Source organism: Panicum virgatum, chromosome 3N, assembly GCF_016808335.1.
Source record: "Panicum virgatum strain AP13 chromosome 3N, P.virgatum_v5, whole genome shotgun sequence".
Classification (NCBI taxonomy): domain Eukaryota; kingdom Viridiplantae; phylum Streptophyta; class Magnoliopsida; order Poales; family Poaceae; genus Panicum; species Panicum virgatum.
Window position 1 is genome coordinate 29,407,135 of NC_053147.1, and position 17,318 is coordinate 29,424,452.

The 17,318-nt window shown below is 49.2% G+C and overlaps 1 protein-coding gene across 1 annotated transcript; it reads left to right on the forward strand.

The window, feature by feature from the left end:
* The first annotated feature begins 2,510 nt into the window (after window positions 1–2,510).
* On the forward strand, window positions 2,511–4,005 carry LOC120667724. Its single transcript, XM_039947742.1, has 3 exons — window positions 2,511–2,634; window positions 2,715–3,355; window positions 3,436–4,005. Exons 1-3 carry the CDS (start codon window positions 2,511–2,513, stop codon window positions 4,003–4,005), a joined length of 1,335 nt encoding a protein of 444 aa, XP_039803676.1.
* The last annotated feature ends 13,313 nt before the right edge of the window (window positions 4,006–17,318 follow it).

The window sequence follows — 17,318 nt, forward strand, 5'->3', positions numbered from 1 at the left end:
GAGGCCACCCACTTTCAAGAGCTGCGTGCATGTAATGTTGCCATTCTTCCGTACTACTTATATGCGTCAACTCCCAGAAATCCCCATTAGTTTCCCAGGAAGTCAAGGTATGAACCGTAAGCAAATGGGTCTTTGGATTCACATTGAACATCCTGTGAAGACATTTCCGTATGGACTCAAAACTCCTCTATAGGGGTTTATCTAGACTGCACTGTCTTCTTTCCAATGCTGATAGATTTACTCCATAGGAATCATGAGTAATTCTATAGAAGTCACCGTAATGAACTTGAAACGCCACTTTGCTCGACATATCTGGCCATGCAAAGACTTCATTTTAATTAATCTAATATCTAGAAATATGCTATGGCTTCAATTATAACCACTAATTCGAACCCTAAGTGCTTATAATAATAAAAAATGCTAATCATAAAATTAAACATACAAAAATTCTGGAATGATAAAGTTGAGAAATATTGGTTACCTGCGGTTCGGATCCAAAATCTGGGAGGGCTTCGCCGGTGGAATTACCTCCCTCACCCCTCCTCTCTCCCTCTCCCCTCTTTGGATCTCGTGGGCAGAAAATGAGGGCGCAGAGGGAAGGGGCGGAGTTTTATATTTGGGGCAGGAGCCTGCCGCCCCCCTACCGGGTAGCGGGCCCCCTGCCTCCCCACCACTTGGCGGCAGGGGGCCTGCCGCCCGGCAGGTGGGCGGCAAGCACCCGCCAAGGACATCTGCGCAAACAAAATTTATTTTTATTTACATATAGGTCCCTACCGCCCCCCTGCCGGGCAGTAGGCACCCTGCCGCCCCCCTGCCGAGCGGTAGGGGTATAGAACTGTAAATTCTAAAACCAAAAATATATTTCTGTAATTTTTTAAAAAAATATAAAAATAAAAAAGACGCGCAAAGCGGGTGTTTGATTTACTTGGCCCAGATTGGGAGCCTGGCCTGCGGCGTGCAAAATCCCTTCTCTCTCCTGGCTCTGGCCATACGCTCTAGGTTTTCGTTTCTCCTCGGCCATGCTCTTGCGGCGCTCGCGCTGGCGATTCTGGCGGCTGCGCGCGACTCTGGCGGGCTCGCGCGAGAAGAGGGAAACTTCCACGCTTTCCCTTCCCCACCGAAATCCATGGCCTATTTTAACCCCCCTTCTCCCTCTCTATGCTCTTCTCCTCTCCGCACTCCACTCCCGTTGAGGTACTGTCGTCGAGGTGAGCTCCGTTGCCGGCGTGTCGGTTGCATTCCGCGGGCTTCGTCTCCGTTCTCCCGGTGTGGATCTGCGTCCAGGTGGCGCGGCTCCCTCTGTTGGCGGGCTCCGGCGAGGCGGTCTTCTTCCTTCTTCTTCTTCTCCGGCGAGGCGGTGTTTCTGTTCGTGGATCTTGCGTCTCTTGTGCTTCGTCGTCCAGATCTGCTCCATCCTCCCCACCACCTTCTAATTTGAGCAGCATCTGTACCCCTCCGACTCACCCGAGGTGAAATCGGTTTTTCCCCCAACCTTCTCGGTCTACTTTTAATGTTTGCCTTGGATCTCTGTACTTTTTGTTGATGTTTACTATACTCATGGTCAATCCTGCCTATTGTCGTCCATGGTTACTTGTTCTTATTATTGGTACTTCGTTGATTTATTTCATAGTGTTACTATTCTTACCGATGTTCATGTTTTGTTGGTACTGGGAGATGAATGGTTGATGATGAATAGCTTATGTGGCACAGGGAGGCATTTTTTATGCGGGCCGTGCCTTTTTGTGAATGCTTACACTACCATGCAAAGGCCAGCCAGGGTCTACCTAAATTACTTATACATTTGTGAATGAATGTAGATGGATGCAAATGCACAACATGCTTTGATGGCTAGGCAAGCAGCTGGGATGGTTGTTGTGATGGTGACCTTTGTAGTAAATAGGCTTAGAAGGATTAGGGGAGAAGAGGCAATCCCTTATGGCTCTAGGACTCATGCTGAGAGGCATAGGCAGAGCACACTGCAATTGATGTACAATTACAACGATGTTGAATGCGTTGCAATGCTGCGCATGAGAAGAGTCCCTTTTTTCTTTATGTAACCTGTTCAGAAATAGAGGCCTTATACCTGAGACAGTAGGGTGTCCTGTGGAAGAGCAGGTGGCAATGTTTTTGCATGTGGTTGGTCACAACCAGAGATTTAGGGTAGTGCACCAATCTTTTAGGAGGTCCATTGAGACTGTGAGTAGAGTCTTTCACCAAGTGTTGTATGCAATTGGTGAGTTAAGGGCTGACATGATGAAGCCTCCTTCCACTGCCACACATCCAAAGATTTTGGGGAGCCACAGATGGTTTCCTTTTTTGAAGATACTTGTTCATTAGATGCACATCTCATTAGGTTGGCGACACTTGGTACACTTGTTGCTTAAATGCACTTCGCCAATTTTTTGTAGAATTGCATTGGTGCCATTGATGGCACACATGTGTTGGCAAGGGTGCCTACACACATGCAACAAGCTTTCAGGGGTAGACACAAGCATCCAACACAGAATGTGATGGCTGTAGTGAGCTTTGACCTAAAGTTTACATATGTTCTTGCTGACTGGGAGGGCTCAGCCCATGATGCACTAATCCTGGGTGATGCCATTGAGAGAAATGATGGCTTCACTGTCCCTGCAGGTAACTGCATTAGCTAGAGATTTACTTATGCCCACTGCAACCTAGTACACATGTTGACACTGCTTCTTCACACATTGTAGGTCATTTTTACCTGGTAGATGGTGGATATGCATGCAGACCTGGCTTCTTGCCTCCATTTATGGGGGTCAGATACCACTTGAGTGAATTTGGGAACAGAAACCACCCCACCACTGCAAAAGAACTATTCAATCTTAGGCACTCCTCTCTTAGGGTATCTGTTGAGAGGGCCTTTTACAATGGTAGGATGACTGCTAGTAATGGTGATGTCGATGCTGCGTTTGTGCCTGCTGCTACCTTGATGCAAGGTGCAGCTGCACTTGGTCAGCCAGCACAACCTGCTTTGGTTGACCTGGATGGGGGAGCACCTAGTGGTGAGCCTGCAGTTGTTGTAGGACAGCAAGGACCCATGAGGTGGAATAATAACACTTCTGGTTTTGTCCTAAGGAGGATGGCCCAGATTGTGTTTGAGGGGTCTAGGACTGACAAGACATACAAAGATAAGGATGTCAATGCTGTAGCTAAGGCTCTTAGGGACTACAGTGGGGTGGCTGTTAGTCCAACTCAGGTGTACAATCATCTGAGAAAGTGGAAACAAAAGTGGGCTAAGGTAGCCAAGTTGAAGGACCTTAGTGGGGCAACATTTGATGATGATGTCCATGCCATAATGCTTGAGCAGGACCACTACCTTGGTCATTGCAAGGTACTAAGTAATGTATGACAGCCTGTACAATTCTCTTCTTAACTGTCTTGTATCTTCTTCACTTTGTGGACTCACTACAGGACCACCCTAAGGATGCTGAATACCTCAACACCCCCATCAGGTTCTACAAAGAGATGGAGGCCCTCTTTGGTAGCACTTTGGCAACTGGTAGGTTTGCCTTAGGGTCCAATGAACCATTGGGGGTGAACAATGCAGACAGTGTGGCTGCTAAGCTTGAGGGGCAGGACTTCTCTTGTGGTACTTTTGAAAACAAAAGTACCTCTGAGTTTGGGGAGGGCAGCAAGGCCACAACACCTGTGTTTGGGGAGGGCAGCAAGGACAACATTGTAGGGGCTAAGAGAAAGAGGGCCAACTTTAGTGAGGAAGAGATGCTTATGATGACCAACATGACAGATGCTGTCAACAATGTTGCCAATGCTATGCTGAAAATAGGTGCTGCACATGTCGATCCAGACCTCTACCTTGCTGTCATGGAGATGGAGATGTCTGACTTCTCCACTAAGGCCTTGATTGTTGCCTACACCCATCTCCTTGAGAACAAGGCTGTTGCAACTGGTTTTGTCAACATGTCCACCCCCCATAGGGCCATATGGCTGAGGACCTACCTGGCCAAGAACTACTATTTGTAGTTCTGTCCATGTTGTGCAGACAACACTTAGAGGGGGTTGACTGTTGAGAAGTATAGTTCCTCCACCTCCCTCCCCCACTCTCTTCTCTTTTGGGTTCCATTTTGGCTAGAAACTGTGCATGGTAGATGGCTGACCAGCACCTGTTCTTTTGGGTCTACTTAGCAGGAGGGTGGCTAACTAAGGATAGTGTACTTTTATTTCAACTTGTTGTATTCAAATGCAGCCTCTGTTGGCTTGCTGTTGCACTGATATGAAGTTGTATGCTATTACGATTTATTCTTGTTTCATTACTTCATAATATGTTTACTCATGCCACCTGATTATTTTTTACACCCATGATGATTAGTTGATGATAACTGTGTGATGATGAAAACTGGTGTTGGTCAACTCTAACTCCAACTCAATGTTGTTATTTTGAAATGGCCGATGATGTTGGGTAATTAGCTGAGGCTATTATTTCAGACCTGATCATGTGAACTTTGCTATTTTCATGTGTTGCTGTTGAAATATGTTGAGTTGTGACTCCATGGGCCATGCTGGATTGGCTGGAATCAAACACCATCTCGTTTTGGTAGTTGGGGTTGGGCTAGGCTGCTGGCTGTGAATCAAACACAGAAAAGTAATAACCTGGCCCAAATGCTCCATGCAAATCAAACAAGAACACTTGTGCACCGCAGGCCGGGCCGTGGCTGGCCTGGGCCTAGCTCGCTGGCCAGGCCTTGCACAGCCCTGATATCAAACACACCCTTTGTGCCCCGTTTGATGGGTGGCATTCTTGAATCATCAGCCGATTTCAATTCCTCTCGAGATGCATTTGCATGTCGATATTGGAGGGTTTAGTATTGAATTGGGTTCAAAACCAATTAACTATGAATTAAAATGACCACCATTCGAAATTATATTATTTGGATGACTATTGTATTCTATTTTAGAATTATTAGAAGCAGTCAAATTCAATTAACGTTTGGATGTGCAAAAAGAAGATATTGGAATTTTCTCATCTATCCTCCACTATCCAACCCTTTGCTTAGTCAAGCCCAAGCTTGAGATGGCGAAGAGGGGAGCAGCACGATCCCCTGCTCATGGAGAGAGGGGAGCAGCACGATGCGGCCTAAATTCGCTATCCATGGAGTAGAGGGTGGGTGTAGTCCGCCGACTGTAGGGTCGAGATGACGAACTAGAAAAGATAAATAGTACTTTTTAAAGCTTAAAACGTTACCGGCTAATCGAAACAAATGCGAAATTAAATTAATCGGTCTAGCCAAAACTACACTTCTCTATCTATAACTTGCACCTTACCTTACAACAAGATCCTAATTGAGCAACTAAGATGCCGAGCTAGGTAAAGCTCACCTAAACAATTCTAGTTCTAAGATCACACAAACCTATGCACTAGTAATCAAGCAACAAAGAGGGAGCTCCTACTCATACTAGTATGGAAAAGCGCACAAAGCCTCAGCACAACTAGAGGATCTCAACTAGCAAAGCTACACAAGCTAAACTAGAGAGCTTACCACACTTAACTACACAAACTAAGTAAGGCTACTTAGCTACACAAGCTAACTAGCACAGGAGAGAAAAACTAGCTAACTACACAAGTAAACTAGTTACACAAGAGCGACTACAATACACTAGCACAAGTATATGAGAAAGTAAATACAAGATAGTGAAGGGAATTTGTCGGCATCCTGACCGGGTGGTCCGGCACCAACTAGTGATGATGCTGCGTGTTCCTCGTCTTAGATGGTTGATGTAGGAGGCAACACAGTCACGCACGGGTTTATTCTAGTTCCGGTCGTGGGGCCGTACGTCCAGCAAAGGGATGTGCGAGAGCATTGTACTGTCTTGCACCGGGGGTGCCTGTAGCAGGGGGTACAAGCGAGGCGAGAGAGGGAGGAAAGCTCCCAAGTCTCTGCTAGAGGAGGAGTTGATTGAGGCGAGTGCCAATATCGGGGCTCAGAAGAGCGTATGTGCTCTGTGAGTGGTGTTGAGTGTTGTGTTCTGCCAGATGAACCTCGTTAAGATAGAGCCCGCCTCTCCCTTTTATAGGCACAAGGAGGGGCGGTGTACAAGCACAGGGAGATCGCGGAAGTCATCATCTTTTTCTCGAATCGCGGGGGTGCAGTGGTCGAGCACTGTAGAATGTATACTGCAGGGTATGGCGCCTGGCGTGGCAGTCGTCCTTGGCTTTGCGGAGATCGCGCCAGTGTCCTGGCTACTCCAGTGGGCGCCGTGGTGGTTGCTGTAGGGGGTACCGTCCTCCAGGCGTGGCGTGGCGACGTCCCGAGGGTTCTGCAGGCCAAGGTCTTGTCCTGGTTAAGGTCGGAGCCGCTTCCGAGGGCCGTGCCCATGCCGTTCGAGGGTTCTGCGAAGGGGAAAGTATGAAGGAGGTATGGGGAGTTGGCAGCACAGTGGCTGGAGCAGTGCCGAGCACGTCTTGCACTGTGTCGCAGGTTCCCACAGTGTTGCCACAACATCCGAAATGGCGGAGCAATGACCGGAGTTGGCAGACGGGACTCCGGTCACAGCCACTGCGCGGAGTGGCTGCCTGACGCCATCTGACCCGGATGCTACGGAGGAGTGGTTGGAATTTAATGCGGATCGAGGGGTGGCCACGAGCGAGGCGGAGTCAATCCGCTCTCTCGAGGGTAGGCTCGCTACCCTCGAGCGAGGCGGAGACACGGGGCGCGGTCGAGGGTCTCGGCGGGGAGCCCTCGAGCGAGACGGAGATCGCCCCGTGGGTTCGAGGAGGCTTGGATGGGCCGCACCGTGTACGTGGGCCTCGTATTGGGCTTCTTTGAGTCCTTTCCTTTCTTTCAGATTGAAAGGAGGCTGTAGGCCTTCGTGGGCCCGGTTGCCTAACATGCGTTTGCGTTTTTAGGGCGATTTTAGTCCCTTGGTTATGGTGCCCCTAATCATGGTACCTGACAGTAGCCCCCCGAGCCTTTATGGGGATGAGCATCAGCCCTACGGAGGCTTAACCCTTCGAGGGCGCGACTCGGGTGCTGGCCGTGGGGATCTTGGTTCGCCCGGCGGGGCCGCGACGGTGCTCCGGAGAGTGTTGTCGTAAAAGATTGATCCTAAATAGGGGTTTCCTGTTGGAGAACCAATGAGGAGGCCACTCTGAGTTGTCTATGCAGATCATAGTCGCCTCGAGCACCATGGCGGCGCCGCTGGGGATGTCGCCGTCGTGTTGCTGAAGGCGTTCGAGCAGGCCTGCAGAGGATTTTGGTCCTCGAATGTGTGAAGTTTCCTCCATGGGGTCGCATTAGCACACCCGCGGGTGTAGCCCCCGAGGCCTTGGAGGAGTGTTTGCACTCGTCCTAGGGCTATAAACATCGCCCTGCTTGGTTGCTTTACTGGGGAGACTGCTCAGCTTCCTTCTCAGCCGGCATCGGCGTTCCTTTCAGCCGGCCTCAGCATTTTTCGTGCTGGCACAGCGACTCGGGGTCCTGTTGAACCATCTGGCGGACGCGCGTTAAGAGTGGGGGTTTTGGCTAAACACGTGGAACTTCACAATCGAGAATTGTCGATCCATTCGAGGGTGCAGCCTTAACCGCGGCGTGTGAGGAGCCCCCGAGCCCTGGCCTGCGTGAAGGCGTTCAGGGGACCCTCAACTTTTATTACGACCCTCGTCGCCCTTCCGCAGGGAGGAGGGGTGAAGCGCACCATGCTACCCATGCCCGGGCCGCGAGCTATGACTGCTTCAGTGAGCTGTTATCGGGTGGTTCAAGTGGACGTCTGTGCCCCATTCGATAAGGGTCGGCTTGTGGTCCGTGGACACGTCACATAAAGCGCTCGCAAAGATTCGATAGGCGGGGCTCGGACCCATTCGATAGGGTCCGAGGGCTCGATGCTCTCCCTCGATGGGATCCCCCTGCTAGGCACCCTCGACTGGCCTTGAACACTGCTTAGGATGTCTCGAACTCCGCGTTTGATGGTAGTTTGTATGGCACATCCATGCAGTCCCTGACTCTGGCGATCTGGGGTGCCTGTCGAACCCTCGACGGGCCAGGCTTCGAACCCCTGATCAGTAAGGCCTCGAAATTGATTTCCTTTGACGGTAAGGAATCCCCGGGGAGAATATTCCATAATGGTTCGCTAAACGGCGCGGAGTCGCTGGTTATGCGCGCCAGTCTTCCACTAGTCGTGGGCTACGTGGCCCAGTATGCGTAGCGCGGTGCGGGGCGCGCCTTTTCAGGCGGCTGCCTCGGGTAGGCGAAGAGACGTGGGCTGCGGCTGACGGATAGAACAGTGCTACAGTCGCACCGCGCCCGTCGGTTACCACGCCGTAATTATTGTCGAGTGCGCGCGTGGGAGACGCCACAGTCGTGGGGCCTAGCTGTCGGCGACAGCAAAATCTATCGCATTCAATGCAGTGGATTCGGGCCGCGGTGGCGAATCCGCCCATCTTGATGGATAAAGCGGGGAAGGGAGGATTGTCTGGGCTCACCTGGCCATCTTGCCTTCATCTCCCCTGCCTTCTCCACCTCTCCTGCATCCGGAGCCCAGAGTCGAGAGCGAGAGGAGGAAGAAGAAGGAGAGAGTGAGAGCGCACCTTAGCCATCATCGAGCTTGCTTCCCCGTGTTCCCTGGCGATTCGAAGCGATGTCGAATGTCCAGGAGCCGTTACCGTGGGGGAGATCCACCGCCACCGTGGCGGTTTTAGAGCAGCTGGTTGCAGAGAGGCTGCTGCCGGTGAACATCAACTCAGAGCGGCTGGCGTGGATTCCCCCGCGGCCGGAGGAGACCGAGCCAAATCCCCCCGAGGGCTACGTCGTGAGCCTCGTGCGGCTCTGTTGGCGCTCCTTAAGTACCCATTTTATCCCTTGTTTATCCTTGATAATGGCATGAATTTAATATCAAAATCACTAACCGTCCTAACTCCGGCCTAATTATTGGTCATTTTCACATTTGCACATATATTTTGGAGGAACTTCGTTTTTGCAGGTTTTTGGCCTATTTTGGAGCATGAAACGACGAGGCCCGTGATCGAGCGCTAACACGGAGAAAGACGAAGGCCAAAGCCCAAAGGAAGGACCAAAGCCCATGTTGATTCAAAGCCCATTCATGCACATCCATCCTCCAAGAGAGCCCAAAGGACCAATCCCACGAAGATGAGATCAAGATATTTCGGGATTAAGCAAAGCAAATGAAGATTTAAGGAATGATTCCCTATCCTATCCTTTCCTCGAAGATATCTCCAAGATAGCGACGTCCAAAGGGGTGCAATCGTGAAGGACATAAACTCTAGAAGATGCGAGGAGTCTACACGCGAAAGATGAGACCGAGGCGGGCCTGAAAGAGGGCGGTTATGAGCTGCCCAGATCCTCCTTTTGATTAGTGGGGTTATCTCCTTCCGACGAGGGGGGTGCCTCTTGGGGTTACCTTGATGGTTGTGGTTTGGTTCTCAGTAGTAACATGATTAATTTTGATTAATTACTATGTAACTGGGTTTATGGTAATTCATCAACTTGTAGTAAATAGCTTTAATAAAATTTTGCCAAGACTTAAAAGCTAATGCAGTCAGTCAGCCAACCTAGAGCCTCATAGTTTGTGTTATACTTGTTGACTACAAGTTGTGTACTCACTCTTGCCTACTCTACTCTTTATCCTCTTGGGGATACTCTACTGCTGCTCAGTTCCTGCCGACGCGAGGGAGTTCGCTCAGCGCTACCAGGACTACGAGGACTTCTAGGCGTTCGTCTCCCGGTCGACGTCCCTGTGGCGCCCTGCTCAGCTTCCGACGAGAGTTATTGTTTATGTATTATGCTTCCGCATACTCTGTACCAGACTTTTGTCATTAATGTAATAAATAACATTCGTATTCGCTTTATTATATCTTTTTACGTGATATGTGCTATGATATACTGTTCATTCTGTTGTATATACATGTGACTTGATCCTGGCACGTATATGATTGCTTGGTTTATGTCCTTTTATAAACCGGGTGTTACAGAGTGGTATCAGAGCCATATCGACTGTAGGACGAAGCCTAGATAGAACTGGTCGAGTTTTAAGTCTTCTTCTCACTAGCCTTGTCTGCTGAAACTATTTTGCTATTATACTCCTTGAATTCCAAGTTTTTTACTCGTCTTGCCTTGAATCTTCTTTATAGAATAGTTTCCGTAGATCTCTGGCCTGAAGTAAGTCGACTGACCATCATAGGTATAAGCTAGATGACTCCTTTATAATAATACGATAGAACATTCTGCGACGCGTTGTGCTAGTCGAGTCGTGTGTTAAACTCGGCTAAGTTGTGAAATTTGTATGCTTGTTATTATGCTACATGTTTGATTTGGATTTTTGGTTGATTGCATAGTTTAGCTGTTGAACTTGTTCAAATGAAAATCAGTTTTAAGTTAAAGTTAATTAATTAATAAAATGACTTAGATCGTTGGGGGTAAAACCATCCACTCTATCCTCTCTACCTTATCATGCCTTGGGCTTCTGTCTTGCTTGTTGAGAAGAAGGATAGCGTGAAGATGAGGTGATATCCAGAGATTCACCGACGAGGACGTCGGTTTCTGTAAGGGGGTAGGGATGTGACACCCCGGCCTACAGATAGTATTGGAGAATTTGAGAATCTCTCAGACGAGGCAGAAGAGTTATGCTTTTTCGGATTTATGTAACACCTATCTGGAGTTATCAGCAGTAATGCCTGTGCAGTGTTGCCTAAATAGGATAGAACCTTAAATAATGGAGTTTTTCTCTCTTCCTTGACCTTACCAATATGTGTTTCCTGTTATCCCAGCTCAGATGTCAGCAGAACAAAACGGCTTTGGAGATAGTGCAATGGGTGATGGTGAGAAAGCTTGCCCGTGTTGCCAATTCTATGGAGTTCCTTGTCGTCAAGTTCGTGCGACTGAAGATGAAGCCACAACTAGGAGGAACCAGAGGTTGTTCTCCAGTACAAAGAGGAAGAGGTCTCATCAAGAGTAGCTAGTAGAGGATTCCCTTTTCCTCGACAGTCCATCGGTCGATGAGCTACAGACCATCCAGAAGAGAAAGAATCCTGAGTGCTCTAGAGATACACAGGTCGAGAATCAAGCTCTCTATAATTATGTTGATGGATTGACTATCACTATGAAGGTGATTCAGCCACGTGGCCGCAAGGAGCCCAAAAGGCAAGCAGCAGAAGTAATGCAAGATGTGATGTCAAGTTCACAGGGAGGTCAACCAAGTAGCGTCATTCACCTCCACCGCAAGTGCTACAAGTGCGGACAAAAAGGTCATTATGCCAAAAGTTGTCCTCAGAATCAGCTGTCACCAGTAGCACCAGTCCAGGACCTTTCACCAGTTCCGCATACCAGTGGTGACGAGACCCACCTTATTTCCGAGAATTGCTCCAAGCAGGATGCCCAGAATGATCAGCAGCAGGTGATACCAGTGAGCAGTGATCGTACAAAGCATGAGCAATCCAAGAAGGGGCCAAAAGAGTACCTCCAGGGTAGAGTTCACCATGTGTCAGCAGAAACCATTCGGGATAATAGTCCAGTCATTCTTGGTATGCTTCTAGTCAACTCATTCCCAGCCTTAGTGTTGATAGACCCTCGTGCTACACATTCATTCATTAGCACGCAGTTTGCTGCTAAGCATGAGATGTTGAAGCTTCCCATGAAGAAAAGAATGGTCGTCAAATCATCAGGAAAAGAATAGATCTCCAGTTACTTATGTCCTCGAGTTAGCGTGAGGATAGGCGAGGCAAACTTCCCTGAGAACCTTATTGTAATGGAGTCAACAGGAATCGACATCATTCTTGGTCAAGATTGGTCAGCTCGAAACAAACTTGTGATGCAGCCTACCAAAAGAGTGGTGAAGGTCCAGACCTCATCAGGAGAGCAAATTGAGCATGAGGTTCAACATACTCCCAACTCAAGACATGTGGATGTGAGAATCTGACTCCAGAGTGAGTAGAACATAATCACATCCTCGTTTCTCTTTGCTAGCCGGCCCAGAATCTCGGGACGAGATTCTTGTAAGGGGGTAGGATTTGTAACACCCTAATTTAATTTTCCTAGTTAATAATAAAGTTAATTGGCTTTATTTAATTTTCTAAGGATTATTGTGTTAGTATTGCATTTAATCTAATTTTTGTTCCATAATTAGTTAAAATTTATCATAGGGATAATTTTGGGTGTTGCATTCATGCTGGTGCATAGTCTTAAATTTTGGGGTGTGGTTTGAATTCAAATTCGTATTTGAATTCAAACCTTTGTTTGTTTGTTTTAGAAATAGAAAAGAAGAGAGAAATAGGAAAGAAAACCCAACTTGAAAACCCAAAGCCTTGTAACTCGCCGGCCCAGTTTTCCTCGCAGCAGCCTGGCCATCCCGGACCAACCCCGCGCGAGGCCCGATCTGGCCTGCTCCAGCCCGCAGCTACGCGACCCCGGCCCCCACCTCGGCCCAGCGCGCGCGCTCACGCCAGCGCGGCCCAACTCCGCCTCCCCCTCAGCACGCGCCGGCCCACACTCACGCGCCCTGCGTTGTGCACGGCCCGCTCACCCCGCTCGGCCTGCAACCCGCGCTCCCCCGCGTCCCCGCCGCTACGTCCCGCTGACAGAGTGACCCCACTGGTCATCCCCCTCCTCCCGCGTACCTCGCTGTGCAACAGAAGTCCGGCCGTGATCTCCGTGACTTTCCCCACAGGCCCGCACGCCGAGATCCCCGCGCTAGCCCCTTAAATCGCCCAGCGGACCCCCTGCACCCCATCCACCCCACGCGCCGCCCCGCAAACCCTAGCCACCGCCGCTCTCTTTGCTCTGCAGCGCAGCGGGAGCTCCGCCGCCACGATTCCCGGCACTCCCCGACGTCCCCACCTTGGCAAGCCGCCAGGGGAGCTCCGCCCAGAGGCCACGAACTTCGCCGAGCCTTTCTTCACCAACCCCGACCTCTGCAGCGGCCCTCCACCCGAGCTCCGCACGTGCTTCGCCTCCGGCCATCATCGACAACTTCCCTCCGCGTCCTCCTTGTTTGATTTCAAGCCTTGGTGAGCACCCCTGGAACCTCCCCGTCCCTTTTTTCTAGTTATCGTCGGCCATGGCGCACCCTAGGTCCTGGTGCATCGCACGCCGGCGATGCACCGCCATGCCGCCGCCACACCCAGAGTTCGCCGTGGCGAGCCTCGCACAGCCCCGTAGACGCCTGGGTTCTTTTGCCGACATGTCACGCACGCGCGTGGAACCTTTCTGACCTCGGCCTGAGCCCAACAGAGCGCGAACGCTCGCTCGCCGGCGAGTTCCGCCGTGCCGACCCACCTTCCACCGCGGCGAGCCACGTCCGAGCCCCGATCCGCAGTCCTGAGTGTCCAGGTGGACTACCCATCCCACGCTTGTGGCGGAACCACCCAAAACTACTGGGCCCCGGGTGTACTGATCTTTGTTGCTAAGCAACTCTGACCCAAATTGGCACTCACCGGTAGTTCCTCGAGTGAAGCCTCGATAAAAGCCACGCTATTCCCGGATCAGCAGACAATACTCACATGAAGGTGAGCCCAGAGATTACAACACAAAACATTGCATACATCTCAGAGTGATTGCAGCGGAAAGGAAATTTATTACAAACCAAGTTCAGAGTAACAAAGTACCACGGAGTTCCAACTACTCAATTATTCAAGTCTCATTGTTCAGCGGAAGCAGTAAGATAACTAGCGAGATAACGTGACGCATCGGTAAAGCCCGTACGAATGCGTCACTCAGCGGGAGGGTGATTAGCACCAGCTGAAGGGCCATCCCACTCAACAGACCAACCCGGAGGCAGAGTACAAGGCCAAGTAAGACTCGAAAACAGGTCTTCAAAGTTAGTACCTGAAAAACAGTGCCACAAGCAAGGCTGAGTATACTAATACTCAGCAAGACTGACCCGTCTCCGGATATAACATAGTCCGATAACTAGACATGCAAGGCTTTTTGGTTGGTGGGGTTTGTTTGCAAAAAAAAATGCCGCTAAATGTTGATCCTTACTTTCAGGTTTTACTTAGCCGGATTCTAGTGGGATTAACCATTCTAAATTTGCAACTAACTCTACACAAACATGGTAGAGCAATCATTTAATCAACCAGCAGTATTATCATCATCATGTTCCTCTTGTTACTGTATGTGACCGAAAGCATTAAGCAATCTCATGCCGTGAGAGGCGGACGATTCTGAATCGAATTTCAACCTGGCCAGGGGAACCTAGACCACACGCATGGGGATTGACTTCGCTCCCGCCCACGCTACTTTTCCCCTTTCTTTCCAGTCCGTGGATCCGGAACACCCTCCCCGACTACAGAGTCCGACCACTCTGCACCCGTACGTCGTGACATAAAAATAAACCCTACTTCTACCAGGAGGGTGCGAGATCGTTCCACTCGCCGGTCCAATCAGGTACTTAAGCTTACCGATTACCATATTTCTCGGTATGTGGCTAGTACTTTCAAACGCTTAACGAAATGAGCCACACACCTCGACCTTAGCCATTTTTGACTACACCAGCGGGGTATCACAACTACACAACCCCGCCCGTTGTCCTTACATTTCAACAGGAAATAAAGTCAGTACAATTCCTATTTGCTCGCGAGAGGCAGGAAACCACTCGACTTCTACCGTACCTATTTAGCATGGCAACTAGTCGATAGAGAGATCCGGTATCAAACATAGGTTCCTATGGGTCATGCATCTAGGGTTTTCGATCAACGCCTAGAGAACTTAAATGTAGAAAACCAACTATTACCATACATTAATAAATAGATAGCAGAATGATAATTCGGAAAAATTAGTGGGATTATGCTCCGGGGCTTGCCTTCTTGGGCACTGTCTGGCAGAAAAGCTTCTGGGGCTTGGCCCAGGTCTTGAGACAAGTTAGTACAGTTCAGATTAACCTCCTGCTCCGCACGAGAGTCCGCGGGCACCAGTTCGTAGTCTCCGTCCGCGAGGTTAACCGCTTCTATATGCAGTGCAAGATTTTGAGTTATTCAGGGATACAATTTCTTTCCTTCACGATAAAGTTGTAGTCCAACAAAAGTTACTTAAGTGATGATTTCAACAGTTTATTTCATGGGCAGTCATTTATAGAGTAGTAAACCTAACTACGTTTCTTCATGAATGAGTGGGGTTTTGGGTTTTCATTTTTAATTTCACACATAGCATGCTTTCATTCTTTCTTAACAACACAACTACTAAAGAGCTAGTGATGAAACACTAAAGTAACTCAGATCCAAACTTGAACATTCATGGTATAAATTTCAGCATCTACCATAGAGCAAAAACTATAACTATTCATGCAAATGGATTACTCTAGTTGCTTATTCTTTTTGTACATAATGTTCAACATGGTTCTGGTGCTGCAAATTTTATGGGAGCAACTTCACAGCATATACTCAGCACTGAAATTTTTCCAGATTTTATACACTTATACAGCAGAGGTGATAAAAAAGAATAAAAACAGCAAGCCATTAACAAAGATTAATTCTACAGAAAGTTTTACTAAGGATTTGGTTCTCAAATTTTTACCAGAGACTAGTCCTAAGTTAAACATACTTCATAAATTTTTTGAAGATTTAACTCACTATGATAAATTAGTTATTCAGTTAACTTAACATGAGTTTGCATAAATTTCTCAAGATGCATTTGACCAGTATTGCATCTGAACTTTTTATCATAGGTAGAACATACTCTAAACAAGATCATGCCCAAAACTAAAGATCAGAAACATTGTAGATTACTCAGAACAAAAATAGTAAATCTAGCCCTAAGATGCTAAGCATGATTATTCAACAAAGCAAAACTCCGTAACTGCAGCTCAAAATTTTTAGACGGGAACATAGAGCTAAAAAGAGACTACAGAAATAAATATAGATTTTTCTGAGCATAAGAACTATATATGAGGAATTAAGTTGATTAAACCAGCATAAATCATGGTATATAGCACACGAACTCTAATAAATTTGAAATTTAGCGATTTGCAGGGATTCAGTAGCACAAGTCTGTAGTAAAATTTTCAGAGCAAGGTCATGTGTATATTTTCCTGAATTAAATCGAAAAAGCTAACAACAGATTAGAGAATCTTGATTGTTCTAACATGATAACTGTTTTGGGTTGGTGTCATCTTTTTACTGTGATCTTATCATTCCATTAGTGATAACATATCCAAAAATCAAGGTCATTTGATGGGTAGAACTTCATGAACATGCATAAGGTGGTTTTCTTATTCTTTTCCCTAGATTAAATTCGGTTGAGTTTCTGCAAATGTGAATGTTACTAAATTTGTAGATTTTGTTACAAGGATTCCAGATCAGTTGAGTTTGCATTTTTCTGATTTTTCTGTGATTTGTTTCGCATTTTAGAAGTTCACTGGTATACACTGTAAAACTTGCAGAGACACCCTTGAACGAAAAAAAGAAATTACAACCGGGTCCTTCGCCGGCCTTCTCCGCCGTGGCATCTTGCCGGTGGTGTTCTGCGGTGCAGGGCTTACCGGGGCTGCCACGGGGAGGCGCGTGGGGGAGAAAGGATCGAGGAACACCTACCCTGGTCGTCGTTCGAGCGTTTGGAGCACAGGTTCGAGCTCGTCGGCGTTGATGGCGGGTCGGTTGTTTGGTTCGCCGGCGCTGGAGGTGAAGGAGGGCTCGGGGTAGTGAAACAGGGCACGCACGAGCACCGCGTGAGCTCGTGGATGCTTCTGGGGTAGCTGTCGGGCTCGGTCTTCCCCGGAGCTGGCCGGTCCGCGGTGAGCCTGAGCTCGCCGGCGGCGGCGCAAAAGGGGAACAGCTTCGGGAGGGGGTTTGGATTCGATTCCGCGCGCGTGGAGCTTAACTGGGAGGTGGCGAAGCTGCTGCGGTGGTCGGAGGGGGCAATGTGGGGCTGGGCTAGCCGGCCCGCGCGAGCTGGATCTCGGCGGCCATGGCGGAGCGGCGGGAGGAGGAAGAAGGGGAAGAAGGGGCGCGACTGTGGGGTTCTGGGGGTCTTTATAGGCCAAAGAGCTCCTGGGTGCGGAATGGAGTGACTGGGGGTGGTCGATTTGGCCTGGGCGAGTCGACGGCGAGCGGGCGGAGCGGCAGCGGCGCGGCGCATGGCTGGGGGTGTCGTGGCGGCTCGGGGAGCGGCCTGGGACGCGTGTGGGCGTGGGAGGGCGCCAAGGGGCGGGCCAGGTGGCGTGGAGAGGTTTCCCCGGGTCCATTTGGCCGCGGGCGCGCGGTGGACGAAGTCCACCGGCGGCGTACGGCGGGCGGCGCGAACAGAGCAGGCCAGGAAAGAGAGAGATGGAGATAAGGGCATATTTGTGATTTCTGAAATTCCAGGGGCCTCTCGGTAAACTAAAATTATCTCCTAATT